This window comes from Gobius niger (genome assembly GCF_951799975.1).
Source record: "Gobius niger genome assembly, contig: SCAFFOLD_158, whole genome shotgun sequence".
NCBI classification, from domain to species: domain Eukaryota; kingdom Metazoa; phylum Chordata; class Actinopteri; order Gobiiformes; family Gobiidae; genus Gobius; species Gobius niger.
In genome coordinates, this window is record NW_027639195.1 from 25,001 (window position 1) to 46,816 (window position 21,816).

At 39.3% G+C, this 21,816-nt stretch overlaps 1 protein-coding gene across 1 annotated transcript in view; it reads right to left on the bottom strand.

Moving 5' to 3' along the window:
- The window catches only part of LOC306982781 (glutamate receptor ionotropic, NMDA 2C-like), a gene marked incomplete at both ends in the record, with an annotated part of 41,637 nt that extends 22,240 nt beyond the window's left edge, over positions 1 to 19,397 (bottom strand). Inside the window, 5 exons of the mRNA XM_079583235.1 lie at positions 488 to 825; positions 3,764 to 3,952; positions 4,156 to 4,221; positions 15,581 to 15,679; positions 19,080 to 19,397. Of these exons, the coding sequence (XP_079439361.1) occupies positions 488 to 825; positions 3,764 to 3,952; positions 4,156 to 4,221; positions 15,581 to 15,679; positions 19,080 to 19,397 (1,010 nt within the window). The remainder of the gene's footprint in view (positions 1 to 487; positions 826 to 3,763; positions 3,953 to 4,155; positions 4,222 to 15,580; positions 15,680 to 19,079) is intronic.
- Positions 19,398 to 21,816: the final 2,419 nt, after the last annotated feature.

Consider the following 21,816-nt stretch of genomic DNA (forward strand, 5'->3'; position numbering starts at 1 on the left):
GCTACTAATACTACTAATGCTACTAATGCTACTAATGCTACTAATACTACTAATGCTACTAATACTACTAATGCTACTAATACTACTAATGCTACTAATACTACTAATGCTACTAATACTACTACTACATCATGTTGTCCCCTCACCTGTACAGCGTGGCCCCGCCCCCTCACCTGTACAGCGTGGCGTTGTCCCGCCCCCTCACCTGTACAGCGTGGCGTTGTCCCGCCCCCTCACCTGTACAGCGTAGCGTTGTCCCCGCCCCCTCACCTGTTGTCCCGCCCCCTCACCTGTACAGCGTGGCCCCGCCCCCTCACCTGTTGTCCCGCCCCCTCACCTGTACAGCGTGGCGTTGTCCCGCCCCCTCACCTGTACAGCGTGGCGTTGCCCCGCCCCCTCACCTGTACAGCGTGGCATTGTCCCGCCCCCTCACCTGTACAGCGTGGCCCCGCCCCCTCACCTGTACAGCGTGGCCCCGCCCCCTCACCTGTACAGCGTGGCGTTCTCCTGCCGGTTGGCGCCGCTGCAGTGGGCGTGTCCCTCCGGGATGAAGCCGTGCTGCCTCCTGAAACTGTCCGCCGCCTTGGCGACGATGGCCACGCCCTCGCGGACGCGCTGCCGCAGAGTCTTCCTCCACTGCTCCGTGATGACGCCGATGACGCCCACGGGGAAGGCGGGCGGGGGGGCGGAGTCCGGGTTCCCCACGGCCGAGCTGGGTATGATCCAGATGTACCCGGGACCCAGAAGCCCCACCTCCCCCGCCTGCTCGAACAGGTACTGGGCCTCCTCGTGAGAGCAGTAGGTCAGCAGCACCTGGGAGTCCAGCTGAGGGTCAGAGGTCAGAGGTCAGAGGTCAGAGGCAGAGGTCAGAGGCAGAGGTCAGGGACACAGGTCAGAGGCAGAGGTCAGAGGTCAGAGGCAGAGGTCAGAGGTCAGAGGCAGAGGTCAGAGGTCAGAGACACAGGTCAGAGGTTACACTGGCCTACAGGATTTGGGTAAAGCTGAACTGGAGAAAATGCTCTCGGTTCAGGCGGGAGTTAAGAGGTTAAACACTAATGACCTGGAGTTGTTCTCACGGACCCTGAACCTCAGTGTTTACATGTATGTTCTTTAACGTGTTGATCGCTCCCATGACTGAATAAAAACTGACGAAAACAATGATGATGTGACGAAAAAATGACGAAAAAATGACGAAAAAATAAAAAAAAAATAAAAAAAAAATGAAAAAAAAATGAAAAAAAATATGGAAAAAAATGACGAAAAAGTGACAAAAAAGTGACGAAAAAATGACGAAAAAATGACAAAAAATGACAAAAAAGTGACAAAAAATGACAAAAAAATGACAAAAAAAATTATGAAAAAATGATGAAAAAATGATGAAAAAATGATGAAAAAGTGACGAAAAAATGATGAAAAAATGATGAAAAAATAACGAAAAAATGACAAAAAAAATGATGAAAAAATGATGAAGAAATGATGAAAAAATAACCAAAAAAATGACTAAAAAAATGACAAAAAAAATGACAAAAAAATGATGAAAAAATGACAAAAAAATGACAAAAAAATGACAAAAAATGACGAAAAGTAGATCCATGTAGTAATGGTAGTAGTAGGATAACGATCTGTGGGCGCCGCCTCCTCCAGTGATGTCAGTGTTTACATGTATGTTCTTTTATCCATATATTTTAAGTCAGAGACAAAGGTCAGAGGTTAAGGAGACAGGTCAGAGGTTACACTGGCCTACAGGATTTGGGTAAAGCTGAACTGGAGAAAATGCTCTCGGTTCAGGCGGGAGTTAAGAGGTTAAACACTAATGACCTGGAGTTGTTCTCACGGCCCCTGAACCTCAGTGTGACGAAAAAATGACGAAAAAATGACAAAAAATGACAAAAAAAATGTCAAAAAAATGATGACAAAAATTATGAAAAAATGACGAAAAAATGACCAAAAATGTAAAAAAAAAGATGAAAAAATGTACAAAAAATGATGAAAAAATAATGAAAAAATTATGAAAAAATAACCAAAAATGACAAAAAAAAAAGACAAAAAAATGACAAAAAAACTACGAAAAAATTATGAAAAAATTATGAAAAAATTATGAAAAAATGACCAAAAATGACGAAAAATTTACGAAAAATTTACGAAAAAATGATGAAAAATTGACAAAAAATGACAAAAAATGACAAAAAATGACAAAAAAAATGATGAAAAAATGATGAAAAAATGATGAAAAAATGATGAAAAAATGAGAAAAAAATGACAAAAAAGTGACAGAAAGTAGATCCATGTAGTAGTAGTAGTAGTAGTAGTAGTAGTAGTAGTAGGATAACGGTCTGTGGGCGCCACCTCCTCCAGTGATGTCAGTGTTTACATGTATGTTCTTTTATCCACATGTTTTAAGTCAGAGACAAAGGTCAGAGGTTAAGGAGGCAGGTCAGAGGTTAAGGAGGCAGGTCAGAGGTTAAGGAGGCAGGTCAGAGGTTAAGGAGACAGGTCAGAGGTTACACTGGCCTACAGGATTTGGGTAAAGCTGAACTGGAGAAAATGCTCTCGGTTCAGGCGGGAGTTAAGAGGTTAAACACTAGTGACCTGGAGTTGTTCTCACGGACCCTGAACCTCAGTGTTTACATGTATGTTCTTTAACGTGTTGATCGCTCCCATGACTGAATAAAAACTGACGAAAACAATGATGATGTGACGAAAAAATGACGAAAAAATGACGAAAAAATGAAAAAATAAAATAAAATAAAAAAATGGAAAAAAAAATTGAAAAAAATGACAAAAAAATGACGAAGAAATGAAAAAAAAAAGACAAAAAATGAAAAAAAAGTGACGAAAAAATGACAAAAAATGATGAAAAAATGATGAAAAAATGATGAAAAAATGATGAAAAAGTGACGGAAAAATGACGAAAAATGACGAAAAAATAACGAAAAAATGACAAAAAAATGACAAAAAAATGACAAAAAATGACAAAAAAAATGACAAAAAATTACAAAAAATGATGAAAAAATGATGAAAAAGTGACGGAAAAATGACAAAAAAATAACCAAAAAAATGACAAAAAAATGACAAAAAAAATGACAAAAAAATGACAAAAAAATGACGAAAAAATGAAAAAAAAAAGACAAAAAATGACAAAAAAGTGACGAAAAAATGACAAAAAATGATGAAAAAATGATGAAAAAATGATGAAAAAATGATGAAAAAATGACAAAAAAATGACAAAAAAGTGACGAAAAGTGACGAAAAGTAGATCCATGTAGTAGTAGTAGTAGGTAGTAGTAGGATACTGGTCTGTGGGCGCCGCCTCCTCCAGTGATGTCAGTGTTTACATGTATGTTCTTTTATCCATATATTTTAAGTCAGAGACAAAGGTCAGAGGTTAAGGAGACAGGTGTGAGGTTCCCCCTGTAGCCCGGCGCTCCTCAGGGCTCCGCTCTCGGGCCGCTCCCGCCCTCGCTCCCGCCCTCGCTCCCGCCCTCGCTCCCGCCCTCGCTCCCGCCCTCGCTCCCGCCCTCGCTCCCGCCCTCGCTCCCGCCCTCGCTCCCGCCCTCGCTCCCGCCCTCGCTCCCGCCCTCGCTCCCGCCCTCGCTCCCGCCCTCGCTCTCGCCCTCGCTCCCGCCCTCGCTCCCGCCCTCGCTCCCGCCCTCGCTCCCGCCCTCGCTCCCGCCCTCGCTCCCGCCCTCGCTCCCGCCCTCGCTCCCGCCCTCGCTCCCGCCCTCGCTCCCGCCCTCGCTCCCGCCCTCGCTCCCGCACTGACCTGTTGCAGAAAGCGCCTCGTCTTGGCGTCGTTGGAGCCCACGGACATCTCCATGGAGATCACGTCCTGCAGGTTCCACATGAAGTAGGAGGTGTCGGTGTAGGACTCCACGATGTCCACGAAGGTGTCGTAGCCGGGCAGGAAGCTGGTGATGACGGCGAACTCGCCCCAGTCGTACTCCTCCATCAGCTGCAAAGACGGGGTTTACTCCTCCACATACTCCTCCTCATACTTCACATACTCCTCCACATACTCCTCCTCATACTTCTCCTCAGACTTCACATACTTCTCCTCACACTTCTGCTCATACTTCTCCTCATACTTCTCCTCACACTTCTGCTCATACTTCACATACTTCTCCTCCTCAGACTTTAGCAGAACTTTGGTTTTACCTTGAACATACAGAGGATCTGCTGCTCCAGAGACACTCCCATCTGCAGGAACGACGAGCCCTCGGACTGAAACACACAGTGAAGAGAGAATGAGCAGGTTCTCTCACCTACAAACGAATGATTTTGATCCTGAGATGTTTCCGAGCCACAAAAACTAAACTGAGAGACTTGTTTACGTGATTCTGATCTGAAGTCACGTCTGAAGGACAAACGTGTCAGATAAAGCCTGTGGCCACACGAGGGTGAGGAGCGAGGCGAGGACAGAGAGTGGGAGGAGCCCAGGCCGAGCTCTGCAGAGTCAGATCCCAGATGAGGCTGTTTCACTTTGACATTAGACACATTAGAAACATTATCCAATATGGCGGCACGTGGCGGTTTTGTCTTGGGACTCACAAAACCGCCCTTAAAGAGGGGGTATTCTGCTTTTTTCAGTCCCATAGCACCAGTCTATATCTCACTACAATGATGACAAACCTTCTGCTGGTCTGTAAATGCAGTAAATTAGAATAACTGCCTTGTATAAAATGTCTCTCTCAAAATGGCTGTGTTGAAATCGGCCTCTGTCTCTTTAAGAACCCCTTAACTCCCGCCTGAACCGAGAGCATTTTTTCTCCAGTTTGGCTTTACCCCAATCCAAAAGCTTCTGGAAAAAAGGTGAGAAATAGCAACAAAACTGAGACGAAAACAATGATGGAAATGTGACGAAAAAGTGACGGAAAATTTCTGAAAAAGTGGCAAAAATGTGACAAATATATCACAAGAAATTGACAAAAAATGGACGAAAAATTGATTAAAAAAAATTGAAGAAAAAATGACAAAAAATTTATAAAAATTTGACAAAAATGTGATAAAATGTGACAAAAAAATGACAAAAAATTGATTAAAAAAATGAAAGAAAAAATGACAAAAAAACCAAAAATGTGACAAAAAGTTGATAGAAAAAATGACAAAAAAGACAAAAAATTGCTACAAATTTTTAAGAAAAAGTGGCAAAAATGTCAAAAAAAATTGACGAAAAAGTATTTTTTTTTTTACAAAAATATGACAAAAATTTGATAAAAAATGGAATAAAAAAATAAAAAAAATTGGACAAAAGTTACAAAAATGAGCTGAATACCCAACAAAAAAAATGATGGAAAAAAAACCTGTTGACGTGAGGAAAAAGATCCTCTCGATTCAGGCGGGAGTTAAGAGGTCACGAACCTCTGAGCCTTTAGACACGCCCCCTCCACTCGGCTGGTGACCAAAGCTCGGAGGCGTCTCCAGGAGGTGGGGGCGTTCCTAGGAGGACTCAGGCAAACCTATCCCTAAAATGGCCGCCATCAGAGTTTTTACAGATGACTCAGAAATACGTGAATGTGCCAAGGCAACACTTCAGGCACGTTTTTAATGAGGGAGAGACAGAATAACAGGATGGAAAGTATGTATTTCCGCCTCATCTGCTGCTCATCTCTTTACAACCAAAGCTCCAGTTTCTCGAAGCTGGAACCATCGAGTCCAGGACGTCCATCAGCCTCAACCTGGACCTAGTCTGAACCTGGGCACATCTGGGTGTTTCCAGAAGGACGAGGGACAGTGGATTTAAGACAGTGCAGCCCCCGTGTCGTGTCTGGATACCTCCTTATTGAAATGGCACTACGGGGCTCCAAGGGGCAGAAACAATAGACTGACTCTCACTGCATCATTATGAACAATGATGACTTGATTGATAATTTTTCTTTTAATAACCGTGAGGTAAAAGTTTCACTAAAGCGACTGAACTATGACTGAAGGCGATAAAAAAGGAGGGAAAGTCTGACAGGAAGTGTCTCCGAGCCGCTCACTTCCTGCTCCCCTGAGACGGACTCGTTAAAGTCGTTAGAGTCGTGCGGTTTGAGTCCTCGTGTAATTAAAGAGCTGCTTCTGAATCCGCTGCACTTCGGGCGTCCACCTGCAGCGCCGTTACCTCCGGACGCTCAGGCTTTGGCGTCAGGGAGGTGTCGGCGCGGAACATGCAGCTAATGAACAGAGGGGGCGCCGTCGGGGTGAAGGTTCAAACTCAGAGGAACAAGACAAAACGCCACACACTGTGTTCAGGCAGAAACAAAACCCCCAAACCCAGAGTGTTCATCAGAGCGACACATGCGGGAGAATGATCCTCCTAAACCAGCGCTTCCCAAACTGTGGTACGAGGACATGTGGGTAAAAAAGGACCTCTTAACCCCGGCCTGAACCCAGCACATTTTCTTCACTTCGGCTTCAGCTTATCGAAAAAATGACAAAACAATTAACAAAAAATACAACTTTTTTTTTTACAAATAATAAAATGTACTAAAAAATTGCAAAAAAATTACTAAAAAATAACAAATAAAAAAATACCCAAAAAATAATTACAAAAAAATTACATTAAAAATTACATTAAAAATTACATTAAAAAATTACGTTAAAAATTACATTAAAAAATTACATTAAAAATTACATTAAAAATTACATTAAAAATTACATTAAAAAATTACATTAAAAAATTACATTAAAAATTACATTAAAAATTACATTAAAAATTACATTAAAAAATTACGTTAAAAATTACATTAAAAAATTACATTAAAAATTACATTAAAAATTACATTAAAAATTACATTAAAAATTACATTAAAAAATTACATTAAAAATTACATAAAAAATTACATTAAAAAATTACATTAAAAATTACATTAAAAAATTACATTAAAAATGACATTAAAAATTACATTAAAAATTACATTAAGAATTACATAAAAAAAATTACATTAAAAATTACATTAAAAAATTACATTAAAAATTACATTAAAAAATTACATAAAAAATTACATTAAAAAATTACATTAAAAAATACATTAAAAATTACAAAAAAAATAAACAAACAAATAAATAGAAAAACAGGAATTACAAAAAAATTACATTAAAAATTACATTAAAAATTACATTAAAAAATTACATTAAAAATTACATTAAAAATTACATTAAAAAATTACATTAAAAATTACATTAAAAATTACATTAAAAAATTACATTAAAAATTACATTAAAAATTACATTAAAAAAATACATTAAAAAATACATTAAAAATTACAAAAAAAATAAACAAAAAAAGTAATTACAAAAAGATTACATTTAAAAATTACATTAAAAAATTACAAAAAATGACAAACAAAAAAATCCCAAAAAAATAATTGCAAAAAAATTACATCAAAAAATTACATACAAAATTACAAACAAATACTACAAAATTACAAAAATATTACTATAGATTACGACAAAATCATGACAAAAAAATTACTAAATATCAACAAAAACGTGACCAAAAAAAGCAATGAAAAAATGAAGAGACAAGTCCCTCTGGCTTTAACCTTTTCGATTTGGATAAAGCTGAACTGGACCAAATGTGCTCAGTGAAGGAAACACATGGCACAGGGGGAGGAGCCTCTCGTTGGCCCTGGATGTTCTAAAATGAGCCACAAAACACTTTATTCTTGTTTTCCACCATGTTTTCCAGAGTTTTTCCATTATTTTTATTGTCATGAATCATCGAGGATCCTGATTTATATAACGACACCGTGACCAAACAAAGAGCGTGCGATCCTCCCAGAGTCAAACCTTTCACTGAGAATCCTTTGCTCAGTTTCTGCTACATCTGAAAAGTCGATCCTTTAACCCCTTAACTCCCGCCTGAACCGAGCACATTTTCTCCAGTTTGGCTTTACCCCAATCCAAAAGCTTCTGGAAAAAAGGTGAGAAAAAAGTGACAAAACTGAGACGAAAACAATGACTAAAAAAATGACCCAAAAATGACCAAAAAAATGACAAAAAAATGGACAAAAAATTACTAAAAAGTGACCAAAAAAAAGACAAAAAATTACTAAAAAAAGGACAAAAGAATGACAAAAAAATTGCTAAAAGTGACCAAAAATAACAAAAAAAAGACTAAAAATTGACAAAAAATGACGGAAAAAATTACAAAAAAATGAAGAAAAAATGACAAAAAATGACAAAAAAAGACAGAAAAGCAACAAAAATGAGTTGAAAAGCCCCCCCAAAAAAGATCTGATGACGTGAGGAAAAAGATCCATTTAGATGAGTTTTGTAGGTCTTTCAAATGAGGCGTTACACTGGCCTACAGGATTTGGGTAAAGCTGAACTGGAGAAAATGCTCTCGGTTCAGGCGGGAGTTAAGAGGTTAAACACCAACGACCCGGAGTTCTTCTCACGGCCCCTGAACCTCAGTGTTTACATGTATGTTCTTTAACGTGTTGATCGCTCCCATGACTGAATGAAAAATGATGAAAAAATGACCAAAAAAATGGACAAAAAATGACGAAAAAATGATGAAAAAATGATGAAAAAATGATGAAAAAACGATGAAAAAATGACAAAAAAATGACAAAAAAATGACAAAAAAATGACGAAAAAATGACCAAAAAATGATACAAAAATGACAAAAAAAATGATGAAAAAATGATGAAAAAATGATGAAAAAATGAAAAAAAATGATGAAAAAATGATGAAAAAATGATACAAAAATGACAAAAAAAATGATGAAAAAATGATGAAAAAAGGACGAAAAAATGATGAAAAAATGATGAAAAAATGACAAAAAAATGATACAAAAATGACAAAAAAAATGATGAAAAAATGATGAAAAAATGATGAAAAAATGACAAAAAAATGATACAAAAATGACAAAAAAAATGATGAAAAAATGATGAAAAAATGATGAAAAAATGATGAAAAAATGATAAAAAAAATGAAAAAAAAAATGACAAAAATGAAAAAAAATGATGAAAAAATGATGAAAATATGATTAAAAAAAAGGATGAAAAAAGGATGAAAAAATGATGAAAAAATGATGAAAAAATGATGAAAAAATGACAAAAAATGAACAAAAAATGACCAAAAAATGACCAAAAAATGACAAAAAGTAGATCCATGTAGTAGTAGGATAACGGTCTGTGGGCGCCGCCTCCTCCAGTGATGCCAGTGTTTACATGTATGTTCTTTAACGTGTTGAATAATAACTGTAGTAGATCCTGGTCTGTGGGCGCCGCCTCCTCAGTAATGCCAGTGTTTACATGTATGTTCTTTAACGTGTTGAATAATAACTGTAGTAGATCCTGGTCTGTGGGCTCCGCCTCCTCCAGTGATGTCAGTGTTTACATGTATGTTCTTTAACGTGTTGAATAATAACTGTAGTAGGATCTGTGGGCTCCGCCTCCTCCAGTGATGCCCGTGTTTAAATTCCCGCAGCGTGTGGCGCCGCCGCTCCTGCTCCCGTTCTGTCAAACTGGGAGGTTTGGACCTGGATGAGCTGCATATTTTAGCATAACACCGGCGCGGATCAGGCGGCGCCGCAGACTCGGGCGCTGAACCGGCGTCCTTCAGAGGAAACACCAGGCGTCCTTCAGAGGAAACACCAGGCGTCCTTCAGAGGAAACACCAGGCGTCCTTCAGAGGAAACACCAGGACGCTCGTGGAGGAGGAGAAGATCTACAGCAGATCTGTCCTGTTAATGCTTTCAACAATCATCTACAGAACCTCCAACAAGTCTTAACCTCTTAACTCCCGCCTGAACCCAGAGCGTTTTCTCCAGCTTTACCCAAATCCTGTAGGCCAGTGTAACGCCTCATTTGAAAGCTAAGATCTACAAAACTAAATTGATCTTTTTCCTCACATCAGATTTTTTTTCATCACTTTTTTGTTGGGCAGTCGTCTCATTTTTGTCAAATTATTCACACTTTTTTTGTCAAATTCTTATCACGTTTTTGTCAATTTTTCCTCAATTTTTTCTCACTTTTTCGTCAAATTTTTCTCACTTTTTTGACATTTATTTGTACATTTTTTGTAAGTTTTTTGTCACTTTTTCGTCCATTTTTTGTCCAATTATTCGCATTTTTTTGTCAAATTTTTATCACTTTTTTTTGTCAATTTTTGTCATTTTTTTTGTCACTTTTTCGTCCATTTTTTGTCCAATTATTCGCATTTTTTTGTCATTTTTTCGTCACTTTTTTCTCAATTTTTGGTCAAATTTTTCTCACTTTTTTGTCCATTTTTGTCATTTTTTTGTCACTTTTTTCACATTTCCATCCTTGTTTTCGTCTCAGTTTTGTTGCTATTTTCACACCTTTTTTCCAGGTGCTTTTCGATTGGGGTGGAGAAAATGTGCTCGGTTCAGGTGGGAGTTAAGGGGTTAAAGGGACTAGATGCAAGTTGGTCCTGGTTTTGAGGCTGTTTTAAACGAAGGCAATAAAAAGAGCCGGTCGTTTGAACGGCTCTTTGAAATGAACCGATCCCAAAGAGGCTCCAAGAAAAGAGCCGTGAATCCCGCGGTTCCTCCCTCCCCTCTCCCCGTGGCACAGTGGTTAGTCACCCCTGCCCTCTCCCCGTGGCACAGTGGTTCTCCCTGTGGCACAGTGGTTAGTCCCTCCCCTCTCCCTGTGGCACAGTGGTTAGCCCCTCCCCTCTCCCTGTGGCACAGTGGTTAGTCCCTCCCCTCTCCCTGTGGCACAGTGGTTAGCCCCTCCCCTCTCCCTGTGGCACAGTGGTTAGTCCCTCCCCCTGTGGCACAGTGGTTAGTCCCTCTCCCTGTGGCACAGTGGTTCCTCCCTCCCCCCTCCCCGTGGCACAGTGGTTCCTCCCTCCCCTCCCCCTGTGGCACAGTGGTTAGCCCCTCCCCTCTCCCTGTGGCACAGTGGTTAGTCGCCCCCAACTGGTTTATTTCAGGATCTGATCTAGAAACACAGACGGAGCTTCAGAAGGAGGTCAGCGGAGACCGACCCACATCTGCGCCGTCTGGACCGGGACCGGGTCTGGACCGGGTCTGGACCGGGTCTGGACCGGGTCTGGACCAGGTCTGGACCGGGTCTGGGCCAGGACTAAAGCAGGAGCTACATCAGGACTAAAAATGCCACTGTTCTTTGATCGTGTAAAATGATATAAAATAAAGATTAAACTCTGGTCGGCTCTTTTTTTTATTTCCCCTCTGAACCCCCACGTTCACCGAAACCCACATGTTCCCCATGTTTAGCTTTACCCAAATCTGAAAGCTTCTTGACTGGAGAGTTCACAGCCGACGAGCCTGTCATTTGAAAGCTAAGACCACAGTGTTACTGGGTCACTTTTTTTTTTTTTTTTACTTTTGTCTTTTTTGGGATATTTTTTTGTATTTTGTGTTTATTTTGTGTTTATTTTGTTTTTATTTTGTTTTTACTTTTTTTGAACTGTTTTGTCTTTTGTCACTTTTTAAAATATTTTAGTAATATTTGTTTTTTTTCCTTTTTTTTTTCCTTTTGTCTTTTTTGTCACTTTCTGGGATATTTTTTGTATTTTTTTAGTAATTTTTTTGTAATTTTTAAAAATGTATTTTTCACTTTTTTTTACTGTTTTGTCTTTTGTCGCTTTTTGAAATATTTTTTTTTCCTTTTTTTTTTAACGTTTTTTTCTTTTGTCTCTTTTTGTGGATATTTTTTTGTATTCTTTTCTACCTTTTTGGCATATTTCTTGTGTATTATATTTCTTGGTGTAAATTGATTGACTCCCCCCTCGAAGGTAAACGGGGAGGAGTGAGGAGGAGTGAGGAGGCGGAGTCATTTATCATCATGTCTACGGATGAAACCTTTCAGATGTTCTTCTCTCTCTGCGCTGAGGCCTCCTCAGGGAGCAGGCGTCTCCAGGAGGTGGGGGCGTTCCTAGGAGGACTCAGGCAAACCTATCCCTAAAATGGCCGCCGTCAGAGTTTTTACAGATTACTCAAAAATACGTGAATGTCCCAAGGCAACACTTCAGGCATGTTTTTAATGAGGGAATGACAGAATAACATGGTGTGAAGCTTGAAAAAGTCCATTTTGCAGAACACCCCCCTTTAAGAACATTTCACCTCCTCAAAATCACAACATCACAAAACTCTCTCTCTGGATCCAGAGGTTTCAAAATGTTTTAGTGAAGGAACTTTCGAGATTCAGCAAATGGAAAAATCCAAACCTGCAGCTGAAAGAGGTCATTATTATCCAAAATATAATGTTTATTTAATGCCAGTTTGAGTCAAATTCAAGGCTTTTTATTACTCTGTGGAAACACCAGGACCAGCAGGATCTCCTCATCTAACATCTCAGCTATAAAACAGCCCAAACTCTCTCTTTACGCCGTTTATTCTCTGAGATTGATCCAGGAAGTGACTCCAACATGTCTGCTCTGTCCCACGCTCATTCATTCACAAACACTGACATGTTTGGTATCCACGTGTAGCAGGAAAGACGCTGTAATCCAAATATGGTCATTTCCTTGAGATCCAGTTTTCTCAAAATTCACAATAAGCGACTCTTGCAACAACATCTCCATCTCTTTAGTAGCTCCACAGAATGTTCCCACTGCCGCCTGCAGGGGGAGCTCCAGCCCTGGCCTCTGACTCGAAGCTGACGCAGATGGACTTCCACGTTATGTTTTCAAAATAAAAGCCTGAAATTTGTTATGTTTTCAAAATAAAAGCCTGAAATTTGTTATGTTTTCAAAATAAAAGCCTGAAATTTGTGGTGTTTTCAAAATAAAAGCCTGAAATTTGTTATGTTTTCAAAAGAAAAGCCTTAAATTTGTTATGTTTTCAAAATAAAAGCCTGAAATTTGTGGTGTTTTCAAAATAAAAGCCTGAAATTTGTGGTGTTTTCAAAATAAAAGCCTGAAATTTGTGGTGTTTTCAAAATAAAAGCCTTAAATTTGTTGAGTTTTCAAAATAAAAGCCTTAAATTTGTTGAGTTTTCAAAATAAAAGCCTTAAATTTGTTGAGTTTTCAAAATAAAAGCCTTAAATTTGTTATGTTTTCAAAATAAAAGCCTTAAATTTGTTGAGTTTTCAAAATAAAAGCCTTAAATTTGTGCTTTTTTCAAAATAATAATAAATAATAAACGACTCTTGCAACAACATCTCTATCTCTTTAGTAGCTCCACAGAACTTTCCCACTGCCGCCTGTAGGGGGAGCTCCAGCCCTGGCCTCTGACTCGAAGCTGACGCAGATGGACTTCCACGTTATGTTTTCAAAATAAAAGCCTGAAATTTGTGGTGTTTTCAAAATAAAAGCCTCAAATTTGTGGCGTTTTCAAAATAAAAGCCTTAAATTTGTGCTTTTTTCAAAATAGTAATACATAATAAACGACTCTTGCAACAACATCTCCATCTCTTTAGTAGCTCCACAGAACTTTCCCACTGCCGCCTGCAGGGGGAGCTCCAGGCAGACTCAGCCCCGGCCTCTGACTCGAAGCCTACGCAGATGGACTTCCTGGTGGGAGGAGCTTCTTCAGGCCGTGGAGTCTGATCCTCCAGCTCCGTAAATAACCCTGAGACGCCGCCGCCGTCTGAAGAGGCGCCTGAAGGCCTCGTTTCCTCCCCTTCAGGCGGCTCATCCTGAAGGAGAGGTGCTGCCTTTCACGAGCCGCCATCAAACGCCTCATTCATAATCAGACGCTTTTCAGACGCGGCGCCGGCGACAACAAGAGCCCGACACCTGCGGCTTTGTCCCAACGTGAGGAGCGGGTGAAAGAGGCGGCGAGCTGGGACGAGCGAGGAGAGCGAGGAGAGAAGCTGCAGGAGGAACCGGGGAAACCAAGGAGATCTTTGAAACGCTTTAGTGACAGACGTTTGCTCAGAGGGATTTTGGATCTCGCTTAGTTTTTAGTGAAAACAATCTGTCAACGTTTTAATTCCTCCTTGTTTTTTGGGTTCAAAGTTCAATGGTTATAAAGTGTCTGATGGAGCGACTGAAGGTCAGATGTTTTTAAAGTTTAGTCCCTTAGTCTGCACATGCATTTCAAAATAAAAGCCTTAAATTTGTGTTGTTTTCAAAATAAAAGCCTGAAATTTGTTGTGTTTTCAAAATAAAAGCCTTAAATTTGTGTCGTTTTCAAAATAAAAGCCTGAAATTTGTTATGTTTTTAAAATAAAAGCGTTAAATTTGTTGCGTTTTCAAAATAAAAGCCTGAAATTCGTTATGTTTTCAAAATAAAAGCCTTAAATTTGTTGAGTTTTCAAAATAAAAGCCTTAAATTTACTGCGTTTTCAAAATAAAAGTCTTAAATTTGTTGTGTTTTCAAAATAAAAGTCTTAAATTCAAAGTGTTTTCAAAATAAAAGTCTTAAATTCAAAGTGTTTTCAAAATAAAAGTCTTAAATTCAAAGTGTTTTCAAAAATAAAAGCCTTAAATTTGTGCTGTTTTCAAAATAAAAGCCTTAAATTTGTTGTGTTTTCAAAATAAAAGCCTTAAATTTGTTGTGTTTTCAAAAATAAAAGCCTTAAATTTGTGCTGTTTTCAAAATAAAAGCCTTAAATTTGTGTTGTTTTCAAAATAAAAGCCTTAAATTTGTTATGTTTTCAAAATAAAAGCCTTAAATTCATAGTGTTTTCAAAATAAAAGCCATAAATGTGTTGTGTTTTCAAAATAAAAGCCTTAAATTTGTGGTGTTTTCAAAATAAAAGCCTTAAATTTGTCGTGTTTTCAAAATAAAAGCCTTAAATTCGTTATGTTTTCAAAATAAAAGCCTTAAATTTGTAGAGTTTTCAAAAATAAAAGCCTTAAATTCATAGTGTTTTCAAAATAAAAGCCTTAAATTTTCTGCGTTTTCAAAATAAAAGCCTTAAATTCATAGTGTTTTCAAAATAAAAGCCTTAAATTTGTGGTTTTCAAAATAAAAGCCTGAAATTTGTTGTGTTTTCAAAATAAAACCCTTAAATTTGCTGCGTTTTCAAAATAAAAGCCTTAAATTTGCTGCGTTTTCAAAATAAAAGTCTTAAATCTGCGATGTTTTCAAAATAAGAGCCTGAAATTGGAGAAAACAGCCCTACAGTTTAGTCCCTTATCTGCACCAGTGTATGTTCCTCCCGCCTTTAGCCGCTGTGTCTCCCACAGGAAATGCCCATATTTGGATTACAGCGTCATCACAGCCTTTCCTGCTACACGTGGATACCAAACATTTACTCTGACAGAGTTAGAACTGAGACAGGAGGAAACGAGCCTCAGTGTTTTCTCGCTGTGTAATTGGTTCGTAGGGTTTCTGGTAACGCCGTTTCCAGTGGATCAGTGAAGTAAAGAGGCTCGGCAGCGCCTCCTCGCTCACCGGCGCCTCCTGGCTCGCCGGCGCCTCCTGGCTCGCCGGCGCCTCCTCGCTCACCGGCGCCTCCTGGCTCGGCGGCGCCTCTTCGCTCACCGGCGCCTCTTCGCTCACCGGCGCCTCCTGGCTCGGCGGCGCCTCCTCGCTCAGGTAAAACTCTGCCGGCTGTTTCCTGATCTCTCGGCGTGAAGTCACGGTCGATCAGCGCCTCCAAATATGACCCAGTTCAGGTTTAATCAGAGCAGACGGAGACACGGGAACACGCACAGACAACACGGGTCCCTGGAACACGCACATACAACACGGGTCCAACACGTTACCTTGTAGGGGATGACGACCGCGGAGCCGCCGCTGATGCCGACGATCGGGAGGGACGTCTGAGTGGAGAGGAAGTCCAGGATCTGAGCCACTTCTGCCACCTGAGCAAAACACAACACGGCTTTATCCAAATCTAAACGCTTTCAAAACAAGAGCTGTCAATGTGTGCTGTTTTCAAAATAAACCCTTAATTTCATGGTGTTTTCAAAATAAAAGCCTTAAATTTGTGCCGTTTTCAAAATAAAAGCCTTAAATTTGTGCAGTTTTCAAAATAAAAGCCTTAAATTTGTTGGGTTTTCAAAATAAGAGCCTTAAATTTGTTGTGTTTTCAAAATAAAAACCTTAAATTTGTTGTGTTTTCAAAATAAGAGCCTTCAATTTGTGCTGTTTTCAAAATAAACCCTTAAATTCATAGTGTTTTCAAAATAAGAGCCTTAAATTCATAGTGTTTTCAAAATAAGAGCCTTCAATTTGTGCTGTTTTCAAAATAAAAGCCTTAAATTCATAGTGTTTTCAAAATAAAAGCCTTAAATTCATAGTGTTTTCAAAATATAAGCCTTAAATTTGTTGTGTTTTCAAAATAAAAGCCTTAAATTCATAGTGTTTTCAAAATAAAAGCCTTAAATTTGTTGTGTTTTCAAAATAAACCTTTAAATTAATAGTGTTTTCAAAATAAAAGCCTTAAATTTGTGATGTTTTCAAAATAAAAGCCTTAAATTTGTTGTGTTTTCAAAATAAAAGCCTTAAATTCGTGATGTTTTCATAATAAAAGCCTTAAATTTGTTGTGTTTTCAAAATAAAAGCCTTAAATTTGTGATGTTTTCAAAATAAAAGCCTTAAATTCATAGTGTTTTCAAAATAAAAGCCTTAAATTTGTTATGTTTTCAAAATAAAAGCCTTAAATTCATAGTGTTTTCAAAATAAAAACCTTAAATGTGTTGAGTTTTCAAAATAAACCCTTAAATTTGTTGTGTTTTCAAAATAAAAGCCTTAAATTCATAGTGTTTTCAAAATAAAAGCCTTACATTTGTGCCGTTTTCAAAATAAAAGCCTTAAATTTGTTGTGTTTTCAAAATAAAAGCCTTCAATTTGTGCTGTTTTCAAAATAAGAGCCTTCAATTTGTGCCGTTTTCAAAATAAACCCTTAAATTCATAGTGTTTTCAAAATAAAAGCCTGAAATTTGATGTGTTTTCAAAATAAGAGCCTTAAATTTGTGCCGTTTTCAAAATAAAAGCCTTAAATTTGTTGTGTTTTCAAAATAAAAGCCTTAAGTTTGTGTTGTTTTCAAAATAAACCCTTAAATTCATAGTGTTTTCAAAATAAAAGCCTGAAATTTGATGTGTTTTCAAAATAAGAGCCTTCAATTTGTGCAGTTTTCAAAATTAAAGCCTTAAATTTGTTGTGTTTTCAAAATAAAAGCCTTAAATTTGTTGTGTTTTCAAAATAAAAGCCTTAAATTTGTTGTGTTTTCAAAATAAAAGCCTTAAATTTGTGCCGTTTTCAAAATAAAAGCCTTAAATTTGTTGTGTTTTCAAAATAAAAGCCTTAAATTTGTGCCGTTTTCAAAATAAACCCTTAAATTCATAGTGTTTTCAAAATAAAAGCCTGAAATTTGTTGTGTTTTTAAAATAAAAGCCTTAAATTCATAGTGTTTTCAAAATAAAAGCCTTAAATTTGTTGTGTTTTCAAAATAAGAGCCTTAAATATGTGCTGTTTTCAAAATAAAAGCCTTAAATTTGTGCTGTTTTAAAAATAAACCCTTAAATCCATAGTGTTTTCAAAATAAAAGCCTTAAATTTGTTATGTTTCCAAAATAAAAGCCTTAAATTTGTGCTGTTTTAAAAATAAACCCTTAAATCCATAGTGTTTTCAAAATAAAAGCCTTAAATATGTTGTGTTTTTAAATTCCTAGTGTTCTGTTTCTGTATCTGTGGATTTTCACGGCTGATCCGCCCGTGAACCTCCTGATCCGTGCTGCCCTTTTCTAACGCTCTCCTTCACACAGACAGACGCGGCGACTCACCCGCCCCGGGGCAGGCTGTCAGGCATGTGGCTGCCCTGTCTCACACTGACACAGACTGGAGCGTGGCCAGTGACCTGAAGTCCGTCTGACTCAGCCTTCACCTCGCGCTGAGTCCAGGCCCGCAGGACGATCCTCCACCAGCCTCCGCCTCACAGTCTGAGGCTTTTATTTTGAAAACGCCACAGATCTGAGGCTTTTATTTTGAAAACGACACAAATCTGAGGCTTTTATTTTGAAAACGGCAAAAATCTGAGGCTTTTATTTTGAAAACGGCAAAAATCTGAGGCTTTTATTTTGAAAACGCCACAGATCTGAGGCTTTTATTTTGAAAACGACACAAATCTAAGGCTTTTATTTTGAAAAAGGAAAAAAATTAAGGCTTTTATTTTGAAAACGACACAAATTTAAGACTTTTATTTTGAAAACGACACAAATCTGAGGCTTTTATTTTGAAAACGACCCAAATTTAAGGCTATTATTTTGAAAAAGGCACAAATGTAAGGCTTTTATTTTGAAAAAGGAAAAAAATTAAGGCTTTTATTTTGAAAACAACAGAAATTTGAGGCTTTTATTTTGAAAACAACAGAAATTTGAGGCTTTTATTTTGAAAACGCCACAAATTTAAGGCTTTTATTTTGAAAACGTAAAAATTTAAGGCTTTTATTTTGAAAACGCCACAGATCTGAGGCTTTTATTTTGAAAACGGCACAAATTCAAGGCTTTTATTTTGAAAACGTAAAAATTTAAGGCTTTTATTTTGAAAACGACACAAATTTAAGGCTTTTATTTTGAAAAAGGCACAAATCTGAGGCTTTTATTTTGAAAACGACACAAATTTAAGGCTTTTATTTTGAAAAACGACACAAATTTAAGGCTTTTATTTTGAAAACGACACAAACTAAAGGCTTTTATTTTGAAAACGCCACAAATTTGAGGCTTTTATTTTGAAAACGCCACAAATTCAAGGCTTTTATTTTGAAAACGTAAAAATTTAAGGCTTTTATTTTGAAAACGGCACAAATTTAAGGCTTTTATTTTGAAAACGGCACAAATTTAAGGCTTTTATTTTGAAAACGACACAAATTTAAGGCTTTTATTATGAAAAAGGCACAAATTTGAGGCTTTTATTTTGAAAAAGGCACAAATTTAAGGCTTTTTTCTGAAAACTACACAAATGTAAGGCTTTTATTTGAAACATCTCCACTTGAGCAGCTCCTACAGACTCCACACTTTGACGTCTCTGTTTCTTAAACCCCGGTCCTGAACCTCGCCCTCAGGAGCCGTCCTGAACCTCGCCCTCAGGAGCCGGCCTGAACCTCGCCCTGAACCTCGCCCTCAGGAGCCGTCCTGAACCTCGCCCTCAGGAGCCGGCCTGAACCTCGCCCTCAGGAGCCGTCCTGAACCTCGCCCTCAGGAGCCGTCCTGAACCTCGCCCTCAGGAGCCGTCCTGAACCTCGCCCTCAGGAGCCGTCCTCACCTGAGCGTCGCCTCCGTCCTGGGCCACGTCGTCCTCGAACACCACGCCGTGCAGCTTCTCGGCCGCCATGGTGTCGCAGAGGCGCGTGAGGAGGTCGCGGGGGTTGGTGTCGTTGACCAGGACGGTCACGGGGTTCACGGCCACGGGCAGGTCGGCGAAGTTCTCCCCGCTCAGGCGCCCCCGCACCTCGCTCTGGTAACTGGAGCCGGAGAAAACCACCGCCACGTTCACCGACGGGTGCAGCACCAGCGGCCGCGCGCCCACCAGCAGGGGGCAGAGCAGGAGCGGGAGGAGGCGGAGGGGCGGAGAGGAGGCCATGGCGGCTCGCGGCGGCCTGGGGAGGGAAACCACAGACACGTCCATCATGTTATTCTGTCACTCCCTCATTAAAAACATAGCTGAAGTGTTGCCTTGGCACATTCACGTATTTCTGAGTAATCTGTAAAAACTCTGATGGCGGCCATTTTAAAACATGAGGAGGAGGAAACGTGAGGGACGTTTTCTGTCTTAACCTCCGACTGAACCGAGCACGTTTCCTACAATGTGGCTTTACCCAAATCTAAAAGCTTCATGAAAGTCTCAAAACTGTGACAAAAACAAGAAGAAAACGAGAAGAAAATGCAAAGCAAAAGAAATGACAAAATCTGACAAAAAAACACAGCCTTTTTTGCCCTTTTAAGGAACAAGTGTGCTCTTCAGAAGATGCTGAAAGACTGCTGTGGAGCGGAGGGAGCTGCTCAGGAGGAGGAGCTGATATAAAAACCTGCATCTCTGTTTTAAACGCTGTCTTCACAAAGTGGATCTGTGGAGGAAAGACACGTCCTCCTGAAGCTCCCAATGAAAGAGCCTCAGATCTGCAGGTTTCCCTCCTGGTCACCGGCTTTATACTCGCTACTGCCACCTCAGGTCAGACGTGTAACTGCAGCTTCTTTATTAAGCTCGGTGACATTTTGAGTGACAGGGCAGGATTTTAGAGGCACCTCCTCCAGGTCTTTCCTCACACACTGAGTCTTGGACTTTGTGAGGGTCAGTCACGTGTTCCTGCCGCACACGGATCGAACACGGGTCCAGATGTGACTGAAGATGAAATCAGGCCTGTCTTTCAAACACGCGTGTTCTCTCAGAGTCTGGTCTTATTAAGGGAGTGATGGACAGAGGAGACGTCAGAGCTTCAGGAGCAGAACATCCTCCATTACCCAGAGCCGCCGCTCCATCTGACACTTCATTATTCTATTAACCCTGGCCAGACTTTATATGGTCACTACACTTCATCTGAGTGGAAAAGCTCCTGATCTCCATGAACCTGGTTCTCTCTCACACGTCTCTGAATCACAACGTTCATATTTACATGAATCACCTGCATAAAGGTGTTACATTAGACACAGTTTAATACGAGGAGCTGAGGTGAGAAGGTTTGTGATGAAGCCCCGCCCCCTGGTCACGAGACACACTTGGGCTGTGTCCGAATCCTGCCTAGTCCCTGACCCCTCATTCACTACACAGGCCCGGTCTCAACTTATAAACTCAAAGCACTTTACAGCACGGATCCACTCACCCATTCATGCTCTCATTCACACACCAGTGTACGCAGGCACTGGGGGCAATGTGGGTGAAGTGTCTTGCCCAAGGACACAACGACAGTGTACACTTTCAGGAGGTGGGAATCGAACCCGTGATCATGAGACAAGCTGCTCTACCATCTGCGCCACCGTCGCCCCTAAAGTCACTATATAATCACTATATAGTCACTATAAAGTCACTATAAAGTAACTGATTCTGTTGGCGATTCGGACACAAGCCACGACTTTCTCCTCGCGCTGCAGCTGCAGATGTGTTTTAAAAAAAAAAATTAATCTGAATTTATTTATTGTTACAAACGTTTATTTTATGAAACAGAACGACAGTTTTGGCACTTTTACAGGCGTTTTGTTTGTCATTTAAATTTCAATTAAAACTATCATTACGGAAAAAAAAAAAGTCACTCCAGCGTGAGCTCAGAGCCCGGTGTCCGAACACCAGCAGATTGAGCGACTACATCTGATAAAAGTTCAATAAACTCCGGGAATAAAGTATTTCTGTGATAAAAACCAAACTCAGAGACAGTGGAATATTTATGATAAATACGAGTCAGAAACTTTATATTTCACATGGATTTTACATGAATGACCTGGATTATTCGAGAGGAAGCTGTCGGTCATTTAACAGCTCCAGCTAAAGGTTAGCAGCTAACGTTAGCATCTTTTCACCGTAACCGCTTTAAGACCTCCCCTTTAAGACCTCCCCTTTAAGACCTCCCCTTTAAGCCCAGAGAAAATAACCATTTACTTTTCCTGTATGACCTAGTAGGAAGTTCAGCAGGAAATGTAAAAACACAGACAGTATTTCAGCTTTTCTTTGCTTGATGATTTTTTGAAACTCGTCTTGAGCCAGAGAGACTGAGCTGGAGGCCAGATCTGGCCCCCGGGCCTGACGCTGCCTTAACCTCTTTACCACCCGCCTAAACCAAATGCATTCTGTCCTCTTTGGCCATTATATAGGCCTGTGTAACACCTCATTTGAAAGCTAAGACCCACAAAACTGATCTTTTTCCTCACATTGTTGCTGTGTTGAGTCACCTTTGTTGTTTTTTTTCTTTCGTTTTTTTTTCTTTTTTGTCACATTTTTGTTGAATTTTTGTTGAATTCTTGTTGAATTTTTGTTGAATTTTTGTTGAATTTTTGTCACATTTTTGTCACAT